General features: G+C 46.5%; 1 protein-coding gene across 1 annotated transcript in view; it reads left to right on the forward strand.

The window, feature by feature from the left end:
• BLMH (bleomycin hydrolase) overlaps positions 1 to 12,374 on the forward strand; it is a 43,427-nt gene extending 31,053 nt beyond the window's left edge. Inside the window, exon 12 of the mRNA XM_051992238.1 lies at positions 11,358 to 12,374. Coding sequence (XP_051848198.1) covers positions 11,358 to 11,509 — 152 coding nt within the window. The 3' untranslated portion in view covers positions 11,510 to 12,374. The remainder of the gene's footprint in view (positions 1 to 11,357) is intronic.
• The last annotated feature ends 8,468 nt before the right edge of the window (positions 12,375 to 20,842 follow it).

The following is a 20,842-nucleotide window of genomic DNA, read 5'->3' on the forward strand; positions in this document are numbered from 1 at the left end:
CAAAAGATAACTGGGCTTGGGGGAGGTTCAGGGAGCCACATCCAAAATAAATTCTTCCCATGGGCTGATTTACCGGAAGGAAGGCAGGAACATGTGACTCATTTGCTTGGCATCTTTGAGAGTCTTCTGAGGAGAATTTGTAGGTAGGGGGTTGTGTTCTCTGGGCGTGTGTTTACCCCCCATTGTCCGTTAGGTGACACGGCCCAGGAGACTTTGCAGAGAGGACGCCACTTCTGTAGAGAACAGCGCCCCTACTTTTATCTCTCTTTTCTTTGGGTGTATCAGGTGAGACTGATTGCTCCTAAATAAACAACCTTGATAAAACTCAGTGGAGACAGGCAGTCTAAAGACTGGGCCAGTGGTCCACCCACTTCTCGTTGGTGGTGGCTGGGGCTCCACTCAGGTTCATGTTCAGGATCCTCTGCCCATAGACAGCCACATGCCACAGTTTGAAGGCTTGAAGTGACCTGACACTTTGTTCTGATCACAGACCTCCTGGGTTTGTCATCGGAAGAAGGAGCCCTTGTCTCCTTTCCCTAATTGGGCTTCTCCTGCTGGTGACACTGGTGTCCATCGTCAGTGTGCTCTGATGTTGGATTGCATTTGACATCTGGCCAGACATCTGGGCTTGTTCGCTGTCCTGTTCCTTGGAGGGATTTACATTAAGTTCTTGATCCTGTTTATGGATGATTCCAAAAGCAAAATTTTCATTTTCATGAGGTTGACCTTGGAGCCTGAGGTAGCATTTTGTGTTTTGAAGAGCAGTGCAACTTGTTTAGCTGTGAACTAGCCAAGATGGGGGATAAGCAGCCATTCTCAGAGAAGAGATGGGTTAACAAAAAAGACAAGGGCTGCTTTTTACACAGGAAAATATAATCTGAATGAATTCCAGTTCCCTCATATGCAAAATGTGAGTTATATTCCTCACAGTAGCCCATCATTCTTCACTCACTCCTAGACTGTCTGTTCCTCCTTAGCCCTCACCCCATCCTCCAGAAAAGCCAAACAAACAGAAGATAAAACTCCCCAAAGTCAGCACTCTGCCCTGGAGGCCGCCTCTCTTGATTGGAAACTCTTTCTCTAGACCAACATCTTGGGAAGGGCACACTTCCTCTCATTCAGAGGAACTTTCCCCAGCATCTCTTTTCCCCCTCATTCCTCTTTTATGTTCTATTCCTTTTTATGTGTTGTCTTGGAAGGTGGGGGTTGTCACACTTTCCAAACATTTTGTGTTAGAGATTTTCCATGTATTATCTGATTTGATTTTCAAAACAACCTTCTGAATTGGGGGCTATTAATATCCCTGTTCCACATATGAGAAGATTGAGACACAGCAATATTGTGATGTTCCCAAGTCCACACTGCTGATGGGAACTAAGGTGGGATTTGAAATCAGGTCTTTCTTACTCCAGGTCCTGACCATGACAAAAATGCTGTCTATCTTCAGAAAAAGAACTGCTAAGCAATTTGATAGAAGTCACTCATGTGCACAGTCATACAAAAACATATTTCCCTCTTAGTGATATTGTGAAAGAAAACAAAAAAATCCCACACAAAAAAAAAAGAAATTGAAAAATGATATGTTTTGATTTGGATTCAGACTTGGTTCTTTCTCTGGAGGTGGTTGGCATTTTTCATCAGGAATCCTTTGGAATTGTTTTAAGTCAAAAGATAATGATAAATGTTGGAGGGAATGTGGAAAAAAACTGGAACACCATTGCATTGTTGGTGGAATTGTGAAATATTCTAACCATTCTGGAGAGCAATCTGGTAAAAGGACTATCAAACTGTGCACACCCTTTGACCCAACAGTGTCATTACTAGGTCTGTATCCCACGGAAATCATAAAGGAGGGAAAAAGACAGACCCACAAGTACAAAAATGTTTGTAGCAGCTCTTTTGTGGTAGCAAAGAATTGGAAAAGGAGTGGATGTCCATTACTTGGGGAATGTCTGAATAAGCTGTGTTACATGAAGGTAATGGAATGTTACCATTTCATAAAAAATGATGAACAAGGTGATGAATGGAACAAGCAGAACCAGGAATACATTGTACACTTTAACAGCAAAAATGTACAATGATCAACTGTGAAGGACTTGGTTCTTCTCAGTGGTTGGTTCATTGATCCAAAGCAATCCCAATTGACTTTGGACTGAAAATGCCATCTGCATCAGAAAAAGAACTAAGGAAATTGAATGTGAATCGACACATGCTATTTCACTTCTTTTTGTTTGTTTGTTTTTCCTCCCATGGTTTTTCCTTTTTTGCTCTGATTTTTCTCTCTCAGCATGATTCATAAAGCAATGTGTTTTAAAATTAAATAAATTTACTAGGAATTGTCCAGGGTGATTCTTTTGCAAAGAAGAGCTAAGTCATTCATAGTTGATCATCATATAATATTGCTGTTATTGTGTATAAGGTTCTCCTGGTTTCGCTCACTTTGTTTTGCATCAGTTTGTGTCTTTCAGATTTTTCTGAAAGTGTTGTCCTCGTCATTTCTTATAGCACAATAGTATTCTATCACAATCATATACCATAGCTTCTTTAGCTATTCCTCAGTTGATGAGCACCCCCTCCATTTCTAGTTCTTTGCCACCATAAGAATAGGTCCTTCCATCTTACCCCACTCCATTTTCTCCCTCACTCTTTTTTCTCCTTCCCTGCCCTTTTTCTTCTTAACCTCCTTGCTTCTCTCCCTCCTTCTGTTGTTTTCTCTCTTTTTTATCTCTTTGAGATACTGATCTAGGGGCAGCTAGATGATGCAGTGGATAGAGCACCAGCCCTGAACTCAAGAGTACCTGAGTTCAAATCTAGTCTCAGACACTTAACACTTCCTAGCTGTGTGACCTGGGCAAGCCACTTAACCCCAATTGCCTGGGGGGTGGGGAGAGGGGGTGTGAAGGGGAGGAGATACAGATCTAGTAGTGGTTTTGCTGGTCAAAGAGTATGCACAGTTTGATTGCCCTTTGAACTTAGTTTCAAACTGCTCACCACAATAGTTGAATCAGTTCATGACTCCATCAACAGCCTGTTAAGGCCCCTGTTCTCCCACATCCTCGCCAACATTTATCATTTTCTTTTTCTATCGTTTTAGCCAATCTGATGTGTCTGAGAGGTGGTGCTGTGTGTTATGTATCTAATCTAGTCCACTGATCCACCACTCAGTTTAAGAAACTGTACTAGATAATTAAGAAGCTAATACCAGCTGATGACTGCTTTATAATACAGTTTGAGATCTGGTACATAAACCAGATTCCTTCAGTTTTTTTTGTTTTTTTCATTCGTTCCCTTCATGTTCTTGACCTTTTGTTCTTTCAGATAAATTCTATTTTTCTTAGCTCTATGAGATAATTTTTTGATAGTTTGGTTGATATGGAAGTCCAGTGTACTTTCAGATCTCCTGTGTGGCTATTTAGCTCACTTAATGAAAATTTCAGGTCAATCCATCATCACTGATGACTAAAAATTTAATCTGGTGGACTGATGAGCAGTGAGCATAGGACTCAGAGCTGGAGCTCATGCTTGCAGATGAAGGTGATCCACACCTGAGAAACCTCAGATCTGTCATTGCTGACAAGCTAAGTTTATGTGCCTGGGGCTAAGTGCTTTGGGGACAGCTTCTGTGCCTGAAAACTTGCTCTTTGTCCCTTGTAGAAAGATTCTAGTAGCCTCCCAGCTATTGAACATCGGCTTAGAATATCGGGTATCCCTTGTTGCGGGGCCCAAAGTTGTCATGTGGGGAAGGTAGGCAAGTGGAATTAGTGGGCATCAACCTTTCTTTGTGTTGCCAGGCTGTAATGTTTAGACCCATGCTGCATAGGGCTGTCTTAGGAGAGAGAGAGAGAGAGAGAGAGATACAGAGACATACCCAGAGACACAGAGAGAGGGAGAGAGAATGAATGAAGTTACACAGAAAGTTCAATTTCAGAAGTTTATCTGGTGAAGAGTATAGGATTAGTGAATGTTCTGCCTGCCACTTGTGGTAAGAAATGTGTGATAGGGACCAATGTGCAACAAGTGTGAAAAGAAAGGGGTTCTCCACAAGCTTCATAAAAGAGTGTGCCAAAAGATCAAGGTTTAAGGCCCTCAGGGCTAGGTGCTGATGATTCAAAGACAAAACCAAATAGTTCTTGCTTACATTCTTCTGGTAGAGACAAGTAAATGGAACATAGACTTGGAATTTGAATACAAGGTCTCCCCCAAACTCAGGCTTCACACAGATCAAGTCCAATCCTGGAGGCCTGGCCCAGAGAAAGGAATTTTCTTTCTTTGGCTCATTGTGTCCCCACCTCTAGTTCTATAGGCAGCCTACGTATAATATGAATAAAGGGTATGGGATATAATTTATTCGCCAGCCCACAAATGACTTATAGGAACCCATGAGTAGCTACGGCAGAGACTCATCCATGCTTAGCACTGTGCTTCGTACCTATTGGGTGCTCAATAAATGATTTTTGGTGAATAAATAGATCATTAGCCTTTACCTGGAAGGTAGACTCTTGGGTGGGTTGGGGGTCTGATGGACAAATGCTTCTCTCACCTTGGACTGTCACGAGTAACTCAGCGTTGGTCACATCCAGATCTCTTCTTGATTAGGCGAGAGATGAGGAAGACCTGGACTAGGATGGTGGCCAGTGACTAGAGAGAAGGGGATAAATGCCACAGATGCTGGAGGTTGAATTAACATGACTTGGCAACTGGTTGTCCGTGGAATGGAGAAAAAGGAAGAAGATCTGACCCTAAGGTTGTGATCTTGGGTGGTACCTTCATAAGAAGCAGGGACACGTTTCAATCCCTTTCTTCATCCCAGGCTTCCCAACTCCTCTCTCCTCTTGGCTCCTTGTGTTCCTCAGTCCCTTTCTGACTCATCTCTTCTCACAAGTTAGCCCCTCCATTCTGATCCTCCTTTATGGCTCTCTCCAGAAAGGGAGCCTCTTATTTTCAGTTTAAGAACTTTTTGGCAAATCAAAGTTTAGTCTGGAAAGAAACTTTATGTGAACCATTCATTATGCTGAACTTTGGCTGCTTTTTGAAAAACCAACATTTTGGTCATCTAATTGCCTCTCTGAGGTCAGTCCCCAAGTCGTCGTGGAGACAGTATGTTCCATGCATTTGGACACAGGAACAGAAGTCATCCTGCCTTTTGTAGTACTGCTGAGGGCTGAAACCCGACGTGGAGGAACTGGGGCGAGATCAGAAGCCATGCTGGCTCTGTGACTTAAATGGTTTATGATCCTGATGAATGGGCCGGTGTCCCCTGGAAGGTCTTGGCTGGGGACCTCAGGGCTCTCTGGGTTCAGCCACATGCTGTGAAATGGTTTATCAGTGACTTGGATAAAGGTGTCGAGCTTGCTTCTCTGACTAGCAGATGGAACAAAGCTGGGCAGGATGGCTGATGTTATTCCAAGTAGAGGGATCATCTAGCCAACGGGCTGGAATTTGTTTGGAGCTGGATAAGAGGAGAGAGTCGTACCTAAGCGAAGAGCCGGCAGTGTTCCCGGGGCCATCGTGAGCTGTAGTACTGACAGGGGGAGAGGCCCTCTGTGCTTGATGTGGGCCCGACCCATCAAGAACACAGGGTTAGTTCTGTGTGAAAGGCAGGAGAATGTCCTGAGCAGGACAGCTAGCCAGGTCATGCCTTATGAAGGTCATTTTGAAGAGGCTGGACTCCTTTGGCCCAGGCAAGAGAAGCCTCCAATAGTTTCCTGGGTGGAGTCAGGGAAACCCTAGTTTAGATCTAGTCTGTGTGACCCTGAGCAAGTTACTTCACCCTGTTTGTCTCAATTTCCTCATCTGTCAAATGGCAATCATAACAGCATCCACCTGACAGGGTTGTTGTGGTGATCACGTGAGAAAGTATTTGTAAAGTGCTTAGCACTTAGTAGGGGCTTCATAAATGCTTCTTCCCTTTCTACTTAACTGGACATGATTCTAACTTTTGAGTATTTGGAGAATTTCCAATTAGGAGAAGGAATAAATTTATTCTGTTTGACCCTAAGAGCAAAATTAGGAGCATTAGGCAAAAATAAGGAAGTTAATTTAGGGTTAACAAACGGGATGTCTTCCAAACAATTGGAACACTGTGAAAGTAGACTCAGTCACCCAAGGTCATCAGGCCAAGGCAGCCTGAGTATCTATCAGGTACTAGTTGGTCCTGAGACTCTTGGGGGTCTTGGCCAGCTCCAGTTCCATGTGAGTGTTTCCTGTTTTTCAGTAAGACTGATAACTGCTAATATCTGATGGAATCAGAGATCTCTCGTCTGTCATTGTTGCCTTGGTCACCCAATCTGATATTGCTTAAGTGTTTGCAGTTCTTAACATATTTCCATATTCATCATTCTAAACGAAACAAAACAAAACAAAGAATCAGATCAAAAGGGGAAAAATATGAGAAAGGAAAAAACCAAGCAAACACACCAAAAAGGTGAAAATACTATGTCCTGATTTACATTCCGTCCCCATAGTTCTGTTGATGTGGAGGACTCTCCATCACAAGTTGAAAAAAGCCACGTTGATCACCACATAATCTTATTACTATCCACAATGATCTCTTGGTCCTACTCACTTCACTCAGCATCAGTTCAACTAAGTCTCTCCAGGCCTTTTTGAAATCCTCCTGCTGGTCATTTCTTACAGAACAATAATATTCCATAGCATTCATATAGCACAATTTACTCAGCCATTCTCCAATTGATGGCATCCATTCATTTTCCAGTTTCTGGCCACTACAAAAAGAGCTGCCACAAACGTTTTGGCTCATACAGGTCCCTTTCCCTCCTTTAGTATCTCTTTGGGGTATAAGCCCAGTAGTAACACTGACGGATCAAAGGGTGTGCACAGTTTTAGGCATCCTTTGAGCATATTAGCCTTGATGTTTTGGGCCATGGAGTGTGAGGGCAGTGCCCTTGAGGGAAGAGGCTATGATGGGCCTTAAAGACCATTTAGGATTTTTGTGGTCATGTTTAAAACTGAACTCATCCTTCTTCCCCTAAGCCCTCCACTCTTCCAAACATCCTGTTTCTATTGAAGGCACCATTCTTTAAGGGGCTCAGCATCATGATCATGGTGTTCTCTTGGATCTGGCACTTTCCTGTCCCAGCTAACCAATCAGCTGTTTCTGCGCCCACTGCCCCCTGCTCTGCAGTCCCATCCCCACTTCCTTAGAGTACTGTGGCCACCTCTGGCCACCTCTCTGAGTCTCTACGCTGTCCCTTACCACCTCCAGGTCATTCTGCATTGCCAAAGTCATCCCCCTTCCCCATAGATCTATGTGACTCCCTACCACCTAGCCCCGTGGCCTCTCACTTCACACACACACACACACACACACTCACACACTTCCCAGGCCGGCCCCCGTCTGCCGTCTTCCTTTTTGCACGTCCCTTGTCCTTCCCTCCCCTCCTGGGCTCGCTCTCTCTTAAGAAGCAGGCCGTGTACCATCATCTTCATGACATCTTTGCTGCTCACCTCAGCTGCAGGAGCCCTTTGTCCCATTGCATCAACTTTGACTACTTCATATGGGGGTGTGGATAAAATTCATAGGCATTTATTAATTTTGTGAAGTAAATCTTTGATATGTACATCTTAACTCTACCATTAGAAGATGGATTAGTTGTAAGGTTGTTTCTTGCCTTTGTACCCCAGTGCCTAGCACAGTGTTGCTGATTCCTTGGGAGGCTGGGATGAGGCTCCAGACTCTGGCTGTGTCATGGCAACGAGTTTGTGCGGGAGCTTCAAATGAGTCATGAGGAGACAGAAACGGGGAAGCTGTGAGGGAAGGAGCTTACTTACTGTGATAGAAAATATAGGAGAGTAACATTAAGATTCATAGTAGGAGCAGATTCTTGTGGTGGAAAAACCCCCATTCTGCGGGGGAATGAGTAAGAATTCCTCCAGGGAGAACATAATTCAGGAAGACTTCACGGATGAAGGGAACTTTGAGGAAGTCTTTAAGGCAGGGAGGAACATGAATTAATGGAGAGGAAAAGGGCCCGGCCAAAAATGATAAAGCAGCTGCAGAGGCTTGTTATTTTTGGTATGTTGAGTATACTTTTGGGTCAAGTTAAAGGAGCGAGATTAGGAAATAACATGGCGCTGCCATCCATGAGGCTTTTGAGGAATGATAACAAACAGACCTTTTCTGAAACAATACAAAAGCAGGGAGAGTTTAGGGGTCAGAGTGAGGCCATTGGGTTTTGTTGAGAAAATAGGCCTCTGGATAATGACTGGATGTCTCGCCTTATTGGGGATCTCATGGGAGAGAGTGGGTTCTAGGACTGGCTGTGAGGAGTGAGAACAAATTAGCAGGGCACAATAATGCTATTACATGATTTAGGCAGAAGGTCTCAGTCTCCCACAATCCTGTCCCTGTCCCCCTCAATCCCGTCTGCATGTGTCTGAGGAGCACACACAGCCAGCGTTTGTCTCCTGGCTCTTGGGCTCGTATCTGCCTGAGGGAACAAGCTCATGGGTTGATTGAACTTTGATGTAGTTTGAAGAAAGAAAAATCTCATCTCTTCACCAGCCAATTCAAGCAGCTCCCTCTTCTAGCACGGTTCTCCCTCATGTGCCTCTGCAGTGCCCGGCGGGCCCCCGGGATAGTCTTCCTCAGCAGGGGCGGACTCTGCATTCCCTTGTCCCCACCAGCAGCCGGATCTGGGTGTTTACAGTGGCGGGGAGAGAAAAGGGGGGGAGAAGCTCTCCTTAGATCTTGGTCCAAAAGGCATGCACCCTGTGATATTCGTCTTCAAGTTTTCTTCATCATCCTTCCTCTCTGCTTTCCAGTCCTTCTTTCTTCCCTGCAAAACACACACACACACACACACACACACACTCTCACACTCACTCACTCACACAGCATTTTCTTGACCAACTGAAACCTGGAACTTCCCAAAGTGACGCAGAGTAGGCTGAGCTGTTCCTGTAGGAGTCCCTTGGATGGCCGTTGTCGTGGATTGTGGCAGCCCATGTGGAGCTGGATTCTAACGGCTAAGGAGAGCTTTAGACCGGGGGCCCTGTCTATTACCCAAGTCACAGTTGGTTCTTAGGTTCTTGGGAGCGTTTTTCCCGCTTTAGTACCTGTGGGGCAGCACTCGGGGATAGTGCTCAGCACATAGTAGGTGTTGGGCACGTGTCTCAGTGCCATCTCTGGGTGGGCCTCAGTTTTCTTATCTGTAAAATGAGGGAGTTGGATTCTGGCCTTGGTAGTTACTTCAAGCCCCATAAATCTGTGCTGCTCAGCAGAGATTTATTAATTACTGTGAAATTACTGAGAAATAGCCAGAGGGCCAAGAGTACAAAATCGTGGAGGGGGAAAAAGTTCTAACAGCTGAATGACAAACTTCTCTGCATACCTGAATCTGTTGGGTTTCATTTCCCGAGAGGATCTCACAGATTTATCCTTGATTCTCTCCGGTCAGAACTCTGCCCGACGACTCACTCCCACTGTGAGTGACGTTCTCTGTGGTTCTTGTTAGCCTCATTAATGTGGGGACAGCTAGGGCCCTAAGTGGATAGAGCAGAGTACAAGTCCGGCCTCAGACACTTAGCTGTGTGCCCCCGGCCGCCGCTGGGGAAAGAAAACCCATGGACAGTGCGATGCACACCAGGACGATGACAGCAGATTCTTTAGCATGGTCACTTTGGGCCGGGCCTTTTCTGGTGCAGGAACTCCTTTTCTAGCCCCTTCTCTGCTGCTGACAAAACGTGAGACTCCTTTAAAGACCCGGCCATTTGCTGATTTTTGTGCCTCATCTCTGTTTAATTTGATTACAGAGATGAAATATCATGGTCACAGTTCACATTAGAAACTTAAACCAATGGAAGTTTGGCCCCAGGTTCATGTGTCTCCCTCCTCAGAGGCTGCTGAGGTCTTGGGAAGGGCCCCCGGGTCCCCAGATTTCCCCCTCACCCCTTCGCTGCCCGGGCCTGGGGCTGCATGCTGCCTTCTGGTTTCAGACAGTGATCCTAATCAGCTCGGTCCAACTCCAAGACACTGCGTGTCAGCAGTTGGAGCAGCCGCAGCTCATTATCCGCCCGGGGCACAATTACTTGGCGGCGACCCTGTCTGGAAGGCTTCACTGAGCCCCAAAGAACTCATATCCTGAAGAGACACTCGGCAACCGGCCCTCCAGGAGCGGATCACAACTGATAGGAGTTCTAATTTATAAGCCCATAATCTGATCTCCTGCTTTTGAAAGGAGATGGGGTAGGTAGATACTTAGTGTCCATATTCCTTGGGCATTTGGGGAAGATTTATTTGTTTGTGAGATTGATAATATTTTATAAGGACACAGGACTTGATTACATAGACACGCTGCGGTCCCTCACCTGCCCAGCCCCCCTTCCTGCCAGGAGCAGGCTTAAGGATTGATTGACTCTGAATTCGGGTCTGGAGAAGGATGACTCATGTCTGGCCTGGTGTATTGTCTGGGAGCGCTCCCCCATCCTCAGAGGCTTAGGGACAGGCCCAGCCCAGCCCAGGCTCCTGAGATGCGTGTTCCAAAAAGTCTCCATTCCTGGTCCTGAGCTGGGCCGGGCCCCGGAACCCCGACCCCCAGCGGGCAGGAGCTGTCAGGCCGACAGCAGCCTTCCCTTCCAGGACAAGGGATGCTCTAATTGCATCGCCTCTTTGAGCAAGGAGGCGAGGTCACCAGAGGAGAGGGGAGAGCTCCGAGCACTGGCTCCGGCGCTTCCTCTGAGGATAGACATGCCGTGCTGTGTCAGACTGAGTGTCTTGCCATCCATCTGAAAGGAACGGTAGAATGGGCACCACTCAGCCTCTGTGGCCTGGAGGCGGCGTCTCGAGCGCCCCTCCCCCAGCTTTGGCATGGGTGCTGCTGTCTGCCGCCTGCTTTTCCCACAGGGTCCTGGACACGAGCGGGGCCTTCCATGAGAGCGCACGCAGTGCATTCTGGTCCTGACCTTCCCCGTGTGCCCTTCGCGTCACCCTCCAGCTTAGCTATGACCAGAGGGGCTACTTGGGCTTCCTGGGGGGAAGCCGGCCTAAGTGGGTCCGAACCAGAAGGCTCCAGGACATTTGGCCACGCCGGAGGGAGGCAGGAGTAGCGGCCCACTCTTGACTGTTTCTGTGGTCTTCATCACAGTGTGTCCCTGACCCAAGCCTATTACAAGGGGAAGCCTGGGACTCCGGGACCTTGTTCAGTCGGCAGCAGAGCCCCCAGAAGGCAGGGTTGTTTGGTGGCTGCAAAACGCCCCTGGCTCTCGCTTGCCCCTGCCGCTGGGGGCTGCTTCCCTACACCTTGCCAGTGCCCCCAGGTTTGGGACAGGGAGAAGGGCCGGGGCGGGCTCTCCCTTCAACCCCTGGGGCTCACCATACGTCTTCCCTCTTCCCGCAGGCTACCTGTGCATGACAGACCAGTGGTTCTCCGAGTACGTCTACGAGGTGGTGGTGGACAAGAAGCATGTGCCGGAGGATGTGCTGGCCGTCCTAAAGCAGGAGCCCATTGTGCTTCCGGCCTGGGACCCCATGGGGGCTTTGGCCAAATGACTGGCCGGCTCTCCAGTTCTCGCTTCCTGGAGCACGAAGGGGAGTTCTGGGGACTGAAGCCAAAGTGGAGGAGGCGGCTGTGATCTTGCCGGGCCCAGTCAGACTGCTGGTCTGCTGAGCCCCTCACTCCAGGAGCCTCTTGGGGAATTGTGCTTTATGCTGGACTGTGGAATCAACACTCTCTATTTCAGACAGGCTACTCTTTCCAAACGAATAGACCAGGTCATACTGTGTCCTCTCCTCCAGCCCTGTCACTCAGGCTCTAGGGAGGGGGGACAGGGGAATCTTAGTGTTCTAATCAAACTTAAAAAAAAGAAAACCTCCGTAGAGCAGAGAACTGTAGGAGACGGGCGGGGAGGAAGCCGGCTGCTTTTCACCCTTGCCTGCGGTTCTCGGGTTTCAGAAGGGAAATGTCACCCTAAGCTTTAGCTCCCAGGGCTGCATGCTGCCTGACTGAGGACGGGGGCTCTGCCATGCGGGTCGCTGAATTTCACCTTTGCCATTTTAGCTTTCTCTGCCTCTGCCGGCATGGGATGGGGGTGGGGCCGGGGGCCGCAGGGCCACCGCTTGGGCCCGACTCCCGTGGCTTGGAGCTACAAGGGTGGGGGGAGGGGAGAGGGCACACCACCAGTTGCTAAAATCCCATCCAAGTTTGGGCTCAGGAAGTTGAGATGAGACAGTGACCAAAATCATATCATGACCTGAATTGAAAAAAAAAAAAAATAGGGGAAATCTCTAGCCAAATGGTGTCATTTTAAACTTCTGCATCTGGAAGGGGTAGCGGGTGGGGGGACGGGGCTGCATTCTTTAAGACGACTAGATGGTGCTGTGAAGCTTTTGAATAAAACATTTTCTTAAATGAGAAGGAGTTGATGTGTTTGATCTGTATTGATGAGCCAGTGAGTCTCCGGGTGCCAAGGGACCTAAAGGACCTTTGCCCCCCTCCCCAGCCGGGAGTGGTGGCGCTTATTTGTGGGCCCGCTCTGCTTTCCTTTGACTCATAAGTGAACATCAAGAAAATGCTTTTCTGGAGAAGGAACTGAGAGGGGTCCTGACCCAGGGCTGCTCCGCCATGTTTGCGTCGGGGGATCCTGGGGCAGCCACTCTGATGAAGTCACTGGATCCTTTTTCAGAGCCCTCTTTTTTAAATGCATAAAATTCAGGATTCCCAAGCGTTCCAGGAGGGCCAGGACTAGATTTAAGGCTACATGCCCACAGACGTGACTGTGAAGGAGAGGAAGGTATAGAAAACCACCCTGAACCCTGCGGGGTATTGGTCAGTATGAGCAGAAGGGATTAAGTGTAGGAATCAGGACTTGTAAGCTTGGAGGATGTGGAGACAAAGACGGCTAATGCCTGAGATTTAGAATTGGGGGTGCCAGCAAGGAAACCAGGGAAGAGAGCAGGACGGGCGGGAAGGGAAGAGGATTATCTGGGTCGTGGAATGCCTGCAGGACCTCTAGGGGAGTCGGTGGCCAGCAGCAGGACGTGGGACTGGAGGGCGGGACCAGTGACAGCCAAAGCCATGGGAAAGATGAGATCTCCCGGAGATCCAGCCGCAGGAGGGGTTTCTCTAAAACTGCCCCCCTGTGGAGCCTGGCATCCCCTTCCCTTCCTGGGCCCTACGCACTGTGTGCGCTCATTCTCCATCACTACGACGACACTGGAAATAAAGTTTTGAAAGGCTCGCGATACTCTGATGGACACTGACCAACGACAGTTCCAGAGAGCTGATGGGGAAGGATGTCGCCCACCTCCTGGCGGAGAGGTGACGGGTTCAAGAGAAAGGACAAATGTAAACATTCAACGGCCAGGGTGGGAATTCGTTTTGTCCGACTCGATGTGTTTGTTACAAGGCTTGTTTGTCTTTTCCAGTGTGTGAGGTGGGATGGGAAAAAATAAATGTTTAATTGGGAAAATAAAATTTAATTTAGAAAGTTAGGCGAGAAGAATGGACGCAGGTCAAAGTCTTGGGGCTTCACAGCTGGTTAACATCTGTCCCGCTGCTCTAAACTTGTCTTCTGACACTGATGCTCTTTCAAGTGTGGGCTTAACTTGATTTTCAATTGTATGAATCTTGCCCACAGAGCTGGATTTTTTGGTGTTCAATAGAAAGGGCGGATCATAGACTCATAGACTTGAACCCGGAAACTAATTGGATCCCCTCATAAATGGATTAATGAATGAAAAAACATTTATTAAGTACCTACTATATGTAGGCACCGAGTGGTGGGGATACAAAGAAGGGCAAAAATACAAAGAGTTTCCAATCTAATGGAACATTTGAAAGGATTTGTAGCTTTATATTATAAATTATTTACCAAATGTGTATTATTTGGGGTCATGACTCGGTGATCCGCTGGTCTCTACATCAGAAGATCTGCATAGGAATCTCAGTTCTGATGGTTACTGGCTGTGTTCTGAACCTCTGTTTTCTCATCCACAAAATGGGAATAATAGTACTTGCAAGATCTCTACTCTGGTTGGTTTTAGGGAAATATGGGCCCAATTGCTTTTACCTGGTGATGTGAGGCTTTTGTGGGGTTCATTTATTCCACAAACATTTATTGAGCACTGTCTGTGTGCCAGCAACTATACTATGTTCTAGGGATACAAAGTCAAAAACTGGATCATTCCTGACCTCAAGGAGCTTATATTCTCTCTGTGGGGGAGGATAGGAACATGTATACAGGTAAGTATATACAAAGTATAAACCAGGTAAACACAGCAGAAAATAATTTATGGGGGAGAGGGAGGGCACAAGCAACTGAGAGGATCAGATGAGGATTCACAAAAACTGCCCTGCAGGGAAACTGAGATCAGAGCCCAGGAGAGCGCTCCAGGCTTGGAGAACAGCCTGGGCAAAGGCTCAGAGATGGGAGACTGGAGGGCCAGGAAGGAAGGCGGATTGGCTAGGATGGGTTATGTCTAGTAGCTGGATGGGTGGAATGAAGCCAGATTGAGACGGGCGATAAATGCCAAACACTAAATCGCTCTCTGATCCTAGAGATAAGGGGGAAACAAGAGAGTTTATTGACCCGGGGAATGGCAAGTGTTCAGTTCTGAACTTTTGAGATATCAATTTCTTTCCATTTAATAGAGACAAGATCTCTCTGCAAAGTTCTTTTCAGCTTTATCTCTACTAAGAATCAAGCAAATTGCAGAGAGGAAACGTCTGATAGGCCCAAGAACTTGCTAATAATATGGGTCATTATAATATAACATGAGTGTATGGCAGGGTTGCTTGAAGAGGACATGGAATTATTTTTCCCAGAGTTCTTTAATAGTATATAATTTTACTGATGGCTTTAAAAGAAACTTGTCATTTCTGGATATATTCTTCCACTCCTCCCCCTCCCCCACCATCAGTAAAACAACCTCTGTAATAAAGGAAAACAATTAAACAAAATCCACTAGTTCGACATCTGACCGTGTATGCAATGTTCTGCTTGTTTTCTTCTCCCTTTTCGTTGAAAGGAGGTAAATACATTTCATGATTTCTTCCCTAGGACTAAGTTTGGTTATTACTCCCAGTTCATCATTCTTTAAGAACTTTTTTCTTTTGCACTGCTGCAGTCATCGTTCCTGCTGGTTCCTTTATTTTACCCTGTTTTAATCAGCTCCCACGGTTCTTCTCACGGCTCTGAATGCTTCGTGGTTGTCACTTCCAATTGCACAATAACACTCATAACGCAGGTTGGTTGCAGTCGTTCCCCACACATGTGAGTCCGGCTGTGGCGATGTGAGTATTTTGGAAATTATTGCTACCTTTTGTGTCCTTGGGGTAATGGGGGTGGGGGGAGAGGGAATGTCTCCGAGCTCCTTAAGATTAGGGGGGATAAATAGCCCTGTCAGCTCCCTCTGTCTGGGAGTTTCTTCATTAGATTGTGAGCTCCTTGAGGGCGGGGACTTTTTGCTTATACCCTGGTGCTTTGCACAGTGCCTGGAACCTCAGCTGTCCACTCCGGGACAAAAAACATAAACAAGTTTTTGTGACATCAAGCCTACATCTGGTTCTGGGACCAAAAAGAAGACATCTTATCTTCTCTCCACATACGTGAAGGCAGCTGCTTTCTTTGTTTCTTTCATCCTTCTTTTTTTCCTTTATTTCTACTTTCCTCCCTTCCTTCCTACTTTTCTGTTAAGGGACAGGTCAATTCTCCGAGAGCCTCCACAGCTGTGGAGCATAGCGTCTGAAGGAGCTGCGGGGCAGCCTTTGCTGACAGAGGTGTTGGGGACTGGGAATGAGATAAATTGGAGGCAGAGGGAAGAGGAGAGAGGTCAGAGAACAGCAATGGCCTCTTGTTCTCCTTGTCTCATCCTCTCACACGAGGAGATCCGTTCTGGGCTGGATCTCCAGCAGCCACTGTCAGGTGGCTCCCGGGTATTCCAACACTTTCCTTCCTTCCTTTCTTTCTTCCTTCCCTCTCCCCCCTCCCCCCCCCCCTTTCTCTTTCTTTGTTCTTTCCAATTAACATGGTTAATGGTGTTTGCCTCATCTGGTTTGGGAGCAGCTCTGCCCGGAGGCCCAGGGAGCTCTGGCCGCTTCTTGCCAGGCCCAGAGTTCTTTCCAGAGGTAGCTTCCGTAAATGACTGACCACAAGAAAACAAGGCCAGGCCTGAGTCATGCTGCCCAACCTCAGGATGTGGTGGCGAGGGCCGCTCTCGCTTGGCCTCTCGTGGTCATTGAAGCTTTGATCCGCTGCCCTAGTGCCCGGAGCGGCCCCCTCCTCCTCCGGGTTTGGGGATTGCTGCTGCCAAAGTCCTTGGGACCGACCTGGCCACAGCAACGCAGCTGGGCACAGTCATCAACAAGGAGCCCAGAATTGCCATTTGCTCAGTATTTCATTATCATTACTATCGAGTTGTTGTTGTTTCCTCAGTCATTCTAACCTAGAATTGCCACCGTTCAGACAATTCGCACAGAACTGTCCAGGAGACGGACTGTGCAGCCTTTCCTCTCCCACAGAGGATGATGAGCCCTTCCTGAGTGTCTGGGATGAGGCAGAAACTGACTTTCTTCCACTTTGTGCTCTTTCCAGACTTACACAGAACTGAAGTTCTTGAATAGTCTTGAAAACGATTTTATTCCAGCCATTTGGAGTCTGATGACCTGCTGGCATCAAGTCCTAGTTCTGCCACTTGTAGGGAGTGAGTGACCTTAGAAAACCCCCTTCACCTCTCTCAGTCTCAATTTCCTCATCTGTAAAATGGGAATAATAATGGAGAAGGACTTGGGAGTCTTCACTGAATAAGAGTTTAGTGTTAGAGTTTGTAAACTTTCAAGAGTTGTCTCCCTTACATTTGTTATGGGTCATCTGCCCCTTCCCATCCTCAGGGGACCACAAAGCAAGGGCTGTGTTCTTTGGGGCACGGCTCCCTTCATGTGTGGTCGGGCAGGTGGGACTGTAGAGCTGTGGAGGAGGGAGGACGAGATCCTGGATGTGGAAGAATTGTTGCTGAAGGATTTGGGGTTTGCGGCTCCGAGGCCTTGTGCTTTTATTCCTGAGGCTGTGATACAAGAGACCGGAGGAAAGGCCGAGCTCAGTGGGGCAGAGGAGGCAGATGGGGCTGGGGCCTTGCTCCTGCCCCGTTCTGGAGTGAGACTGTGGCAGGCTCTGGATCTCCTTGGAAGTCCATTTTCCAGGAGGTGGCCGAGGATTAAATGTGACCTTTCCATCTCAGACCAAAAGGCTGAACGCGGCCCCGTTTAATTTGGTGTCTCACATCCTTAAACTGCATCAGAACTGGATTAAGGTGAATGAGCAGCAGAGGGCCTGGAGTCCAGTGCCAGTGGGCAGGAGATAAAACAAATACTCCACAGGTTTGGAACTGACTCATCATTTCCCTTCCCGGCAAGGATGACCCCCCATTTTCCATTTCCTCTCATAGGAAAGTATGATTTCTATATTTCTATTAATAGTCTTATGTTTGAAATCTTAGAATTATCCTTAATTCTTCTCTCTGTCCCCTCCTACAGAGCCATTTGTATATGAAAAACAATAACATGTATATGGGGAAGTACCAAATCCTGGGAGAAAAAGGAATCTGGTTTTTTCCTCAGGTTATAAAGCAGAAAGACAGATTCTAACCTCCAGGAAAACCTTCCTTCACCAATCCTGTTGGTTCTTTGTAAAGTTTTGGCAAAGTGAGCGTGCTGAATTACATATAGTACCTCACTTGAGCCTCAGAAATGGAACATAAGTGGTGTGGACAGGTCCCGGGCTCCCTCTTCTTGTTGGTCATCAGGCAACAGCTGAAGACCATCGTGGGCTGTTCTCCCGGGGACTCCTTTCACATATGGTTTGGCCCAAATGGTCACTGAAATCCCTCCCGACTCCAAAACGCTGCCCTCCGGGGATTCTGTGACTCAGAACCGGTGACCTCGCTACCTCCCTACTGGAGAGGGAAAAGGAAAAAAATCCAAGACAGAAATAAGGGATGGTCACATCGGGGGAGGAAAGGGAACATTGGGGGTCACGAGGAAAACCAGGCACATGCAGTGCCCTGGCAGCCCAAGGAGGGAAGTTGGTGCCCCAGAGTCTGAGGCTTCAGGGAGGGCAACGAGGAGGAGGACTAAGAGACCTCCATTGGAGGCAGGACCTGCGGTTGGGAGGATCCGCATTCACTTCTGGCTGTCCGTACTGTCCCACAGCCATGGGACCTTGGGCAGGTCATTTCATTTTCCACTGAAAGTTTCCTCACATGTAAAGTGGGGATCAATATATATAATAAATAGTTGGAAAAATACTACTGAAAATTGAAAAATACACAACACGTATTGTCATTATGAGGGAATCACATGGTGATCCTTAAAGCATTACATATATATATGTTACATACATATACATATACAAGTTATTCTCATTGGTGACCTTGGAAAGAGAAATTTTATGGTAACAGGAGGATGTCAGAGATCAAGGGGTTAGGGATCCAAAGAATGGACAAGAACAAAAGACAGATCCTTTAAGGAGTTTAGTAATTAAAGGAAGACCCCAAACTTATTTTTTTAAGGTAGGGAAGGGGGACAGCTAGGTGGGTACAGTGGATAGAGTACTGGCTCTGGAGTCAGGAGGACCTGAATTCAAATCTGACCTCAGATACGTAGTATCTGTGTGATCCTAGGTAAGTCGCTTCACCCCGTTTGCCTCAATTTTCTCATCTGTAAAATGAGCTGGAGAAAGAAATGGCGAACCACTCCAACATCTTTGTCACCAAAACTCCAAATAGAGTCACAGAGAGTTGGACGTGATTCAACAACAGTAAGGAAGGGAAGATCTGAGCATGTTGGAAGGAAGAAAGAAAAGGGATTTTTAACAAAAGAAAGATCGATATTTGAACAGGTAATTGTGAGAGTGAGGTCTTAGAGTTTTGAACATTTTGTCCTAAAAGGAAGTGAACAAACACTTATTAAGTGCCTACTATGTGCCAGATACTGTATAGTCTCATTTGATCTTCACAAGACCCAATATGAGTGCTATTACTATTCCATGTGACAGTTTAGGAAATTGAGGCAGTCAGAAGTTAATGATTTGTGCAGAATCAACAGCGCTAGTAGGTGTTTGAAGTTTTTCTTAGGTATCCCTTCATGGTATTCTTTGGTAGTTTGATGAAACTTATGGACCTCATCTCAAAATAATGTATTTAAATAAGTCATTGAAAGAAACACTAAAATTGTGTGATGATCAATTACGAAAGACATAGCTCTTCTCAGCAATACAGGGATCTGAGACAATTCCAATAAACTTGGGTTGGAAAATGCCATCTGCATCTGGAGAGAGAACTATGGAGACTGAATGTGGATCGAAGCCCACTATTTTCACCGTTTTTTGCTTTTTTTGTGGCTTTCCCCTTTTGTACTGATTTTTCTTTCATAACATGACTAATACAGAAATATGTTAAAAATGACTGCATATGTATAACCCAAATGAGATTGCTTCCTGTTTTGGGGAGGAAAAGAAAAAAAATTGGAACTCTAAATCTTACAGGGATGAATGTTAAGAACTACCTTTGCATGTAGTTGGAAAAAATACCATTGAAACTTAAAAAAAAATTAATATATGAGAAACCAGGTTTTAACTTTGCAAGTAGAGATTCTTTCTGGAAATTAGAGCTGAAATAGGCTATTTTGAAAGGTAATAAGTGATGTCTATTTTTAAATTTATGAAAACACTAATATATATATATATATATATATATATATATATATATATATATATATATATATATATAGAGAGAGAGAGAGAGAGAGAGAGAGAGAGAGAGAGAGAGAGAGAGAGAGAGAGAGAAATGTGAAATTTCAGTTAGAATTATCTTGAAAAGAGAGCTATATTCCCAGGTGGAGAAGTCAATTTTGCCATGTGTGTGGCTTTAGATAAGTGATTTCCCCTGTTGTGGAGGAATTCCCTCCCTCTCCCTCTTCTAGAAAGTGAAGGGACTGGGTGCTCTTTAAGTTCCCTCTGGTTTCTTGTTCTCTGATCCTAAGTTGTGGGCTTCTCATAACCCCAGATCCCCAAGGGCGTCCTCCGTGCTTGCAGTACTCATATCGATGTCAAGGTGGCAGCAAAGCCTCATCACTGAATCCTCAGAGAAGGTTGAGACTCCCTCCCTGTATCCCTTTCTCTCCCCCCTGCATCCCATACATTTGTGGCTGGAGCCCAGAGAGCAGATACCTTCCTCACTCCCCAGTTCCAGAATCTTAGTTCTGAGATCACTGTTTTGCTCTCTGAGGTTTCAGGGGAAAAAACTCTCCAAGTGAGTCCCAAATACACAAGCCTGAAGTAGTTTAGCTGAGACTGTTTTGGCACAAAAAATCTTCCTGGTTTTAATATGATGGGGGGGGGGTGTTGAGGAGCAGGGAGAGATGGGCAAGGAGCCAGAAGCTTTGCTTGTTTCCCAGATTCTCTTTGTGGAGGGAATAGTCTCTTTGAGTACTTCTTCCTTTAGAAACGATTAAGGGTCTCTTTCAATGACTGGACTGAAAGGAGGGACTGTGGTCTGGTTTGTAAGTTTCTGGGACTTCAGTTTTTTGGGGGGAAGAGAAACTTAAAATTTGTTGTTGTTCTTCTTGTAATAGAGCGGGGGAAACCCAAATAGGAAAAATGTCTCTCATTCCCCAAACCCAAAACTGGGGCTTTGATTTCTTCCTCTTATCCCTTTGATTCCTTCCTCTTATCCTAAGGTCAGGGACCCTTTTCCGGACCTGCAGGAACTCCTTCAGGCCAGTCCAGGGTAGTGCCGTCTGGAAAGAGTGTTGGCCCCTGGAGTTCCGTCTGAAAGGGATCTGAGAAGTTATTTAGCCTAGTATAACTCCCTCGTTTTACAAATGAGGGA

The sequence above is a fragment of the Antechinus flavipes genome, chromosome 4, assembly GCF_016432865.1.
Source record: "Antechinus flavipes isolate AdamAnt ecotype Samford, QLD, Australia chromosome 4, AdamAnt_v2, whole genome shotgun sequence".
NCBI classification, from domain to species: Eukaryota; Metazoa; Chordata; class Mammalia; order Dasyuromorphia; family Dasyuridae; genus Antechinus; species Antechinus flavipes.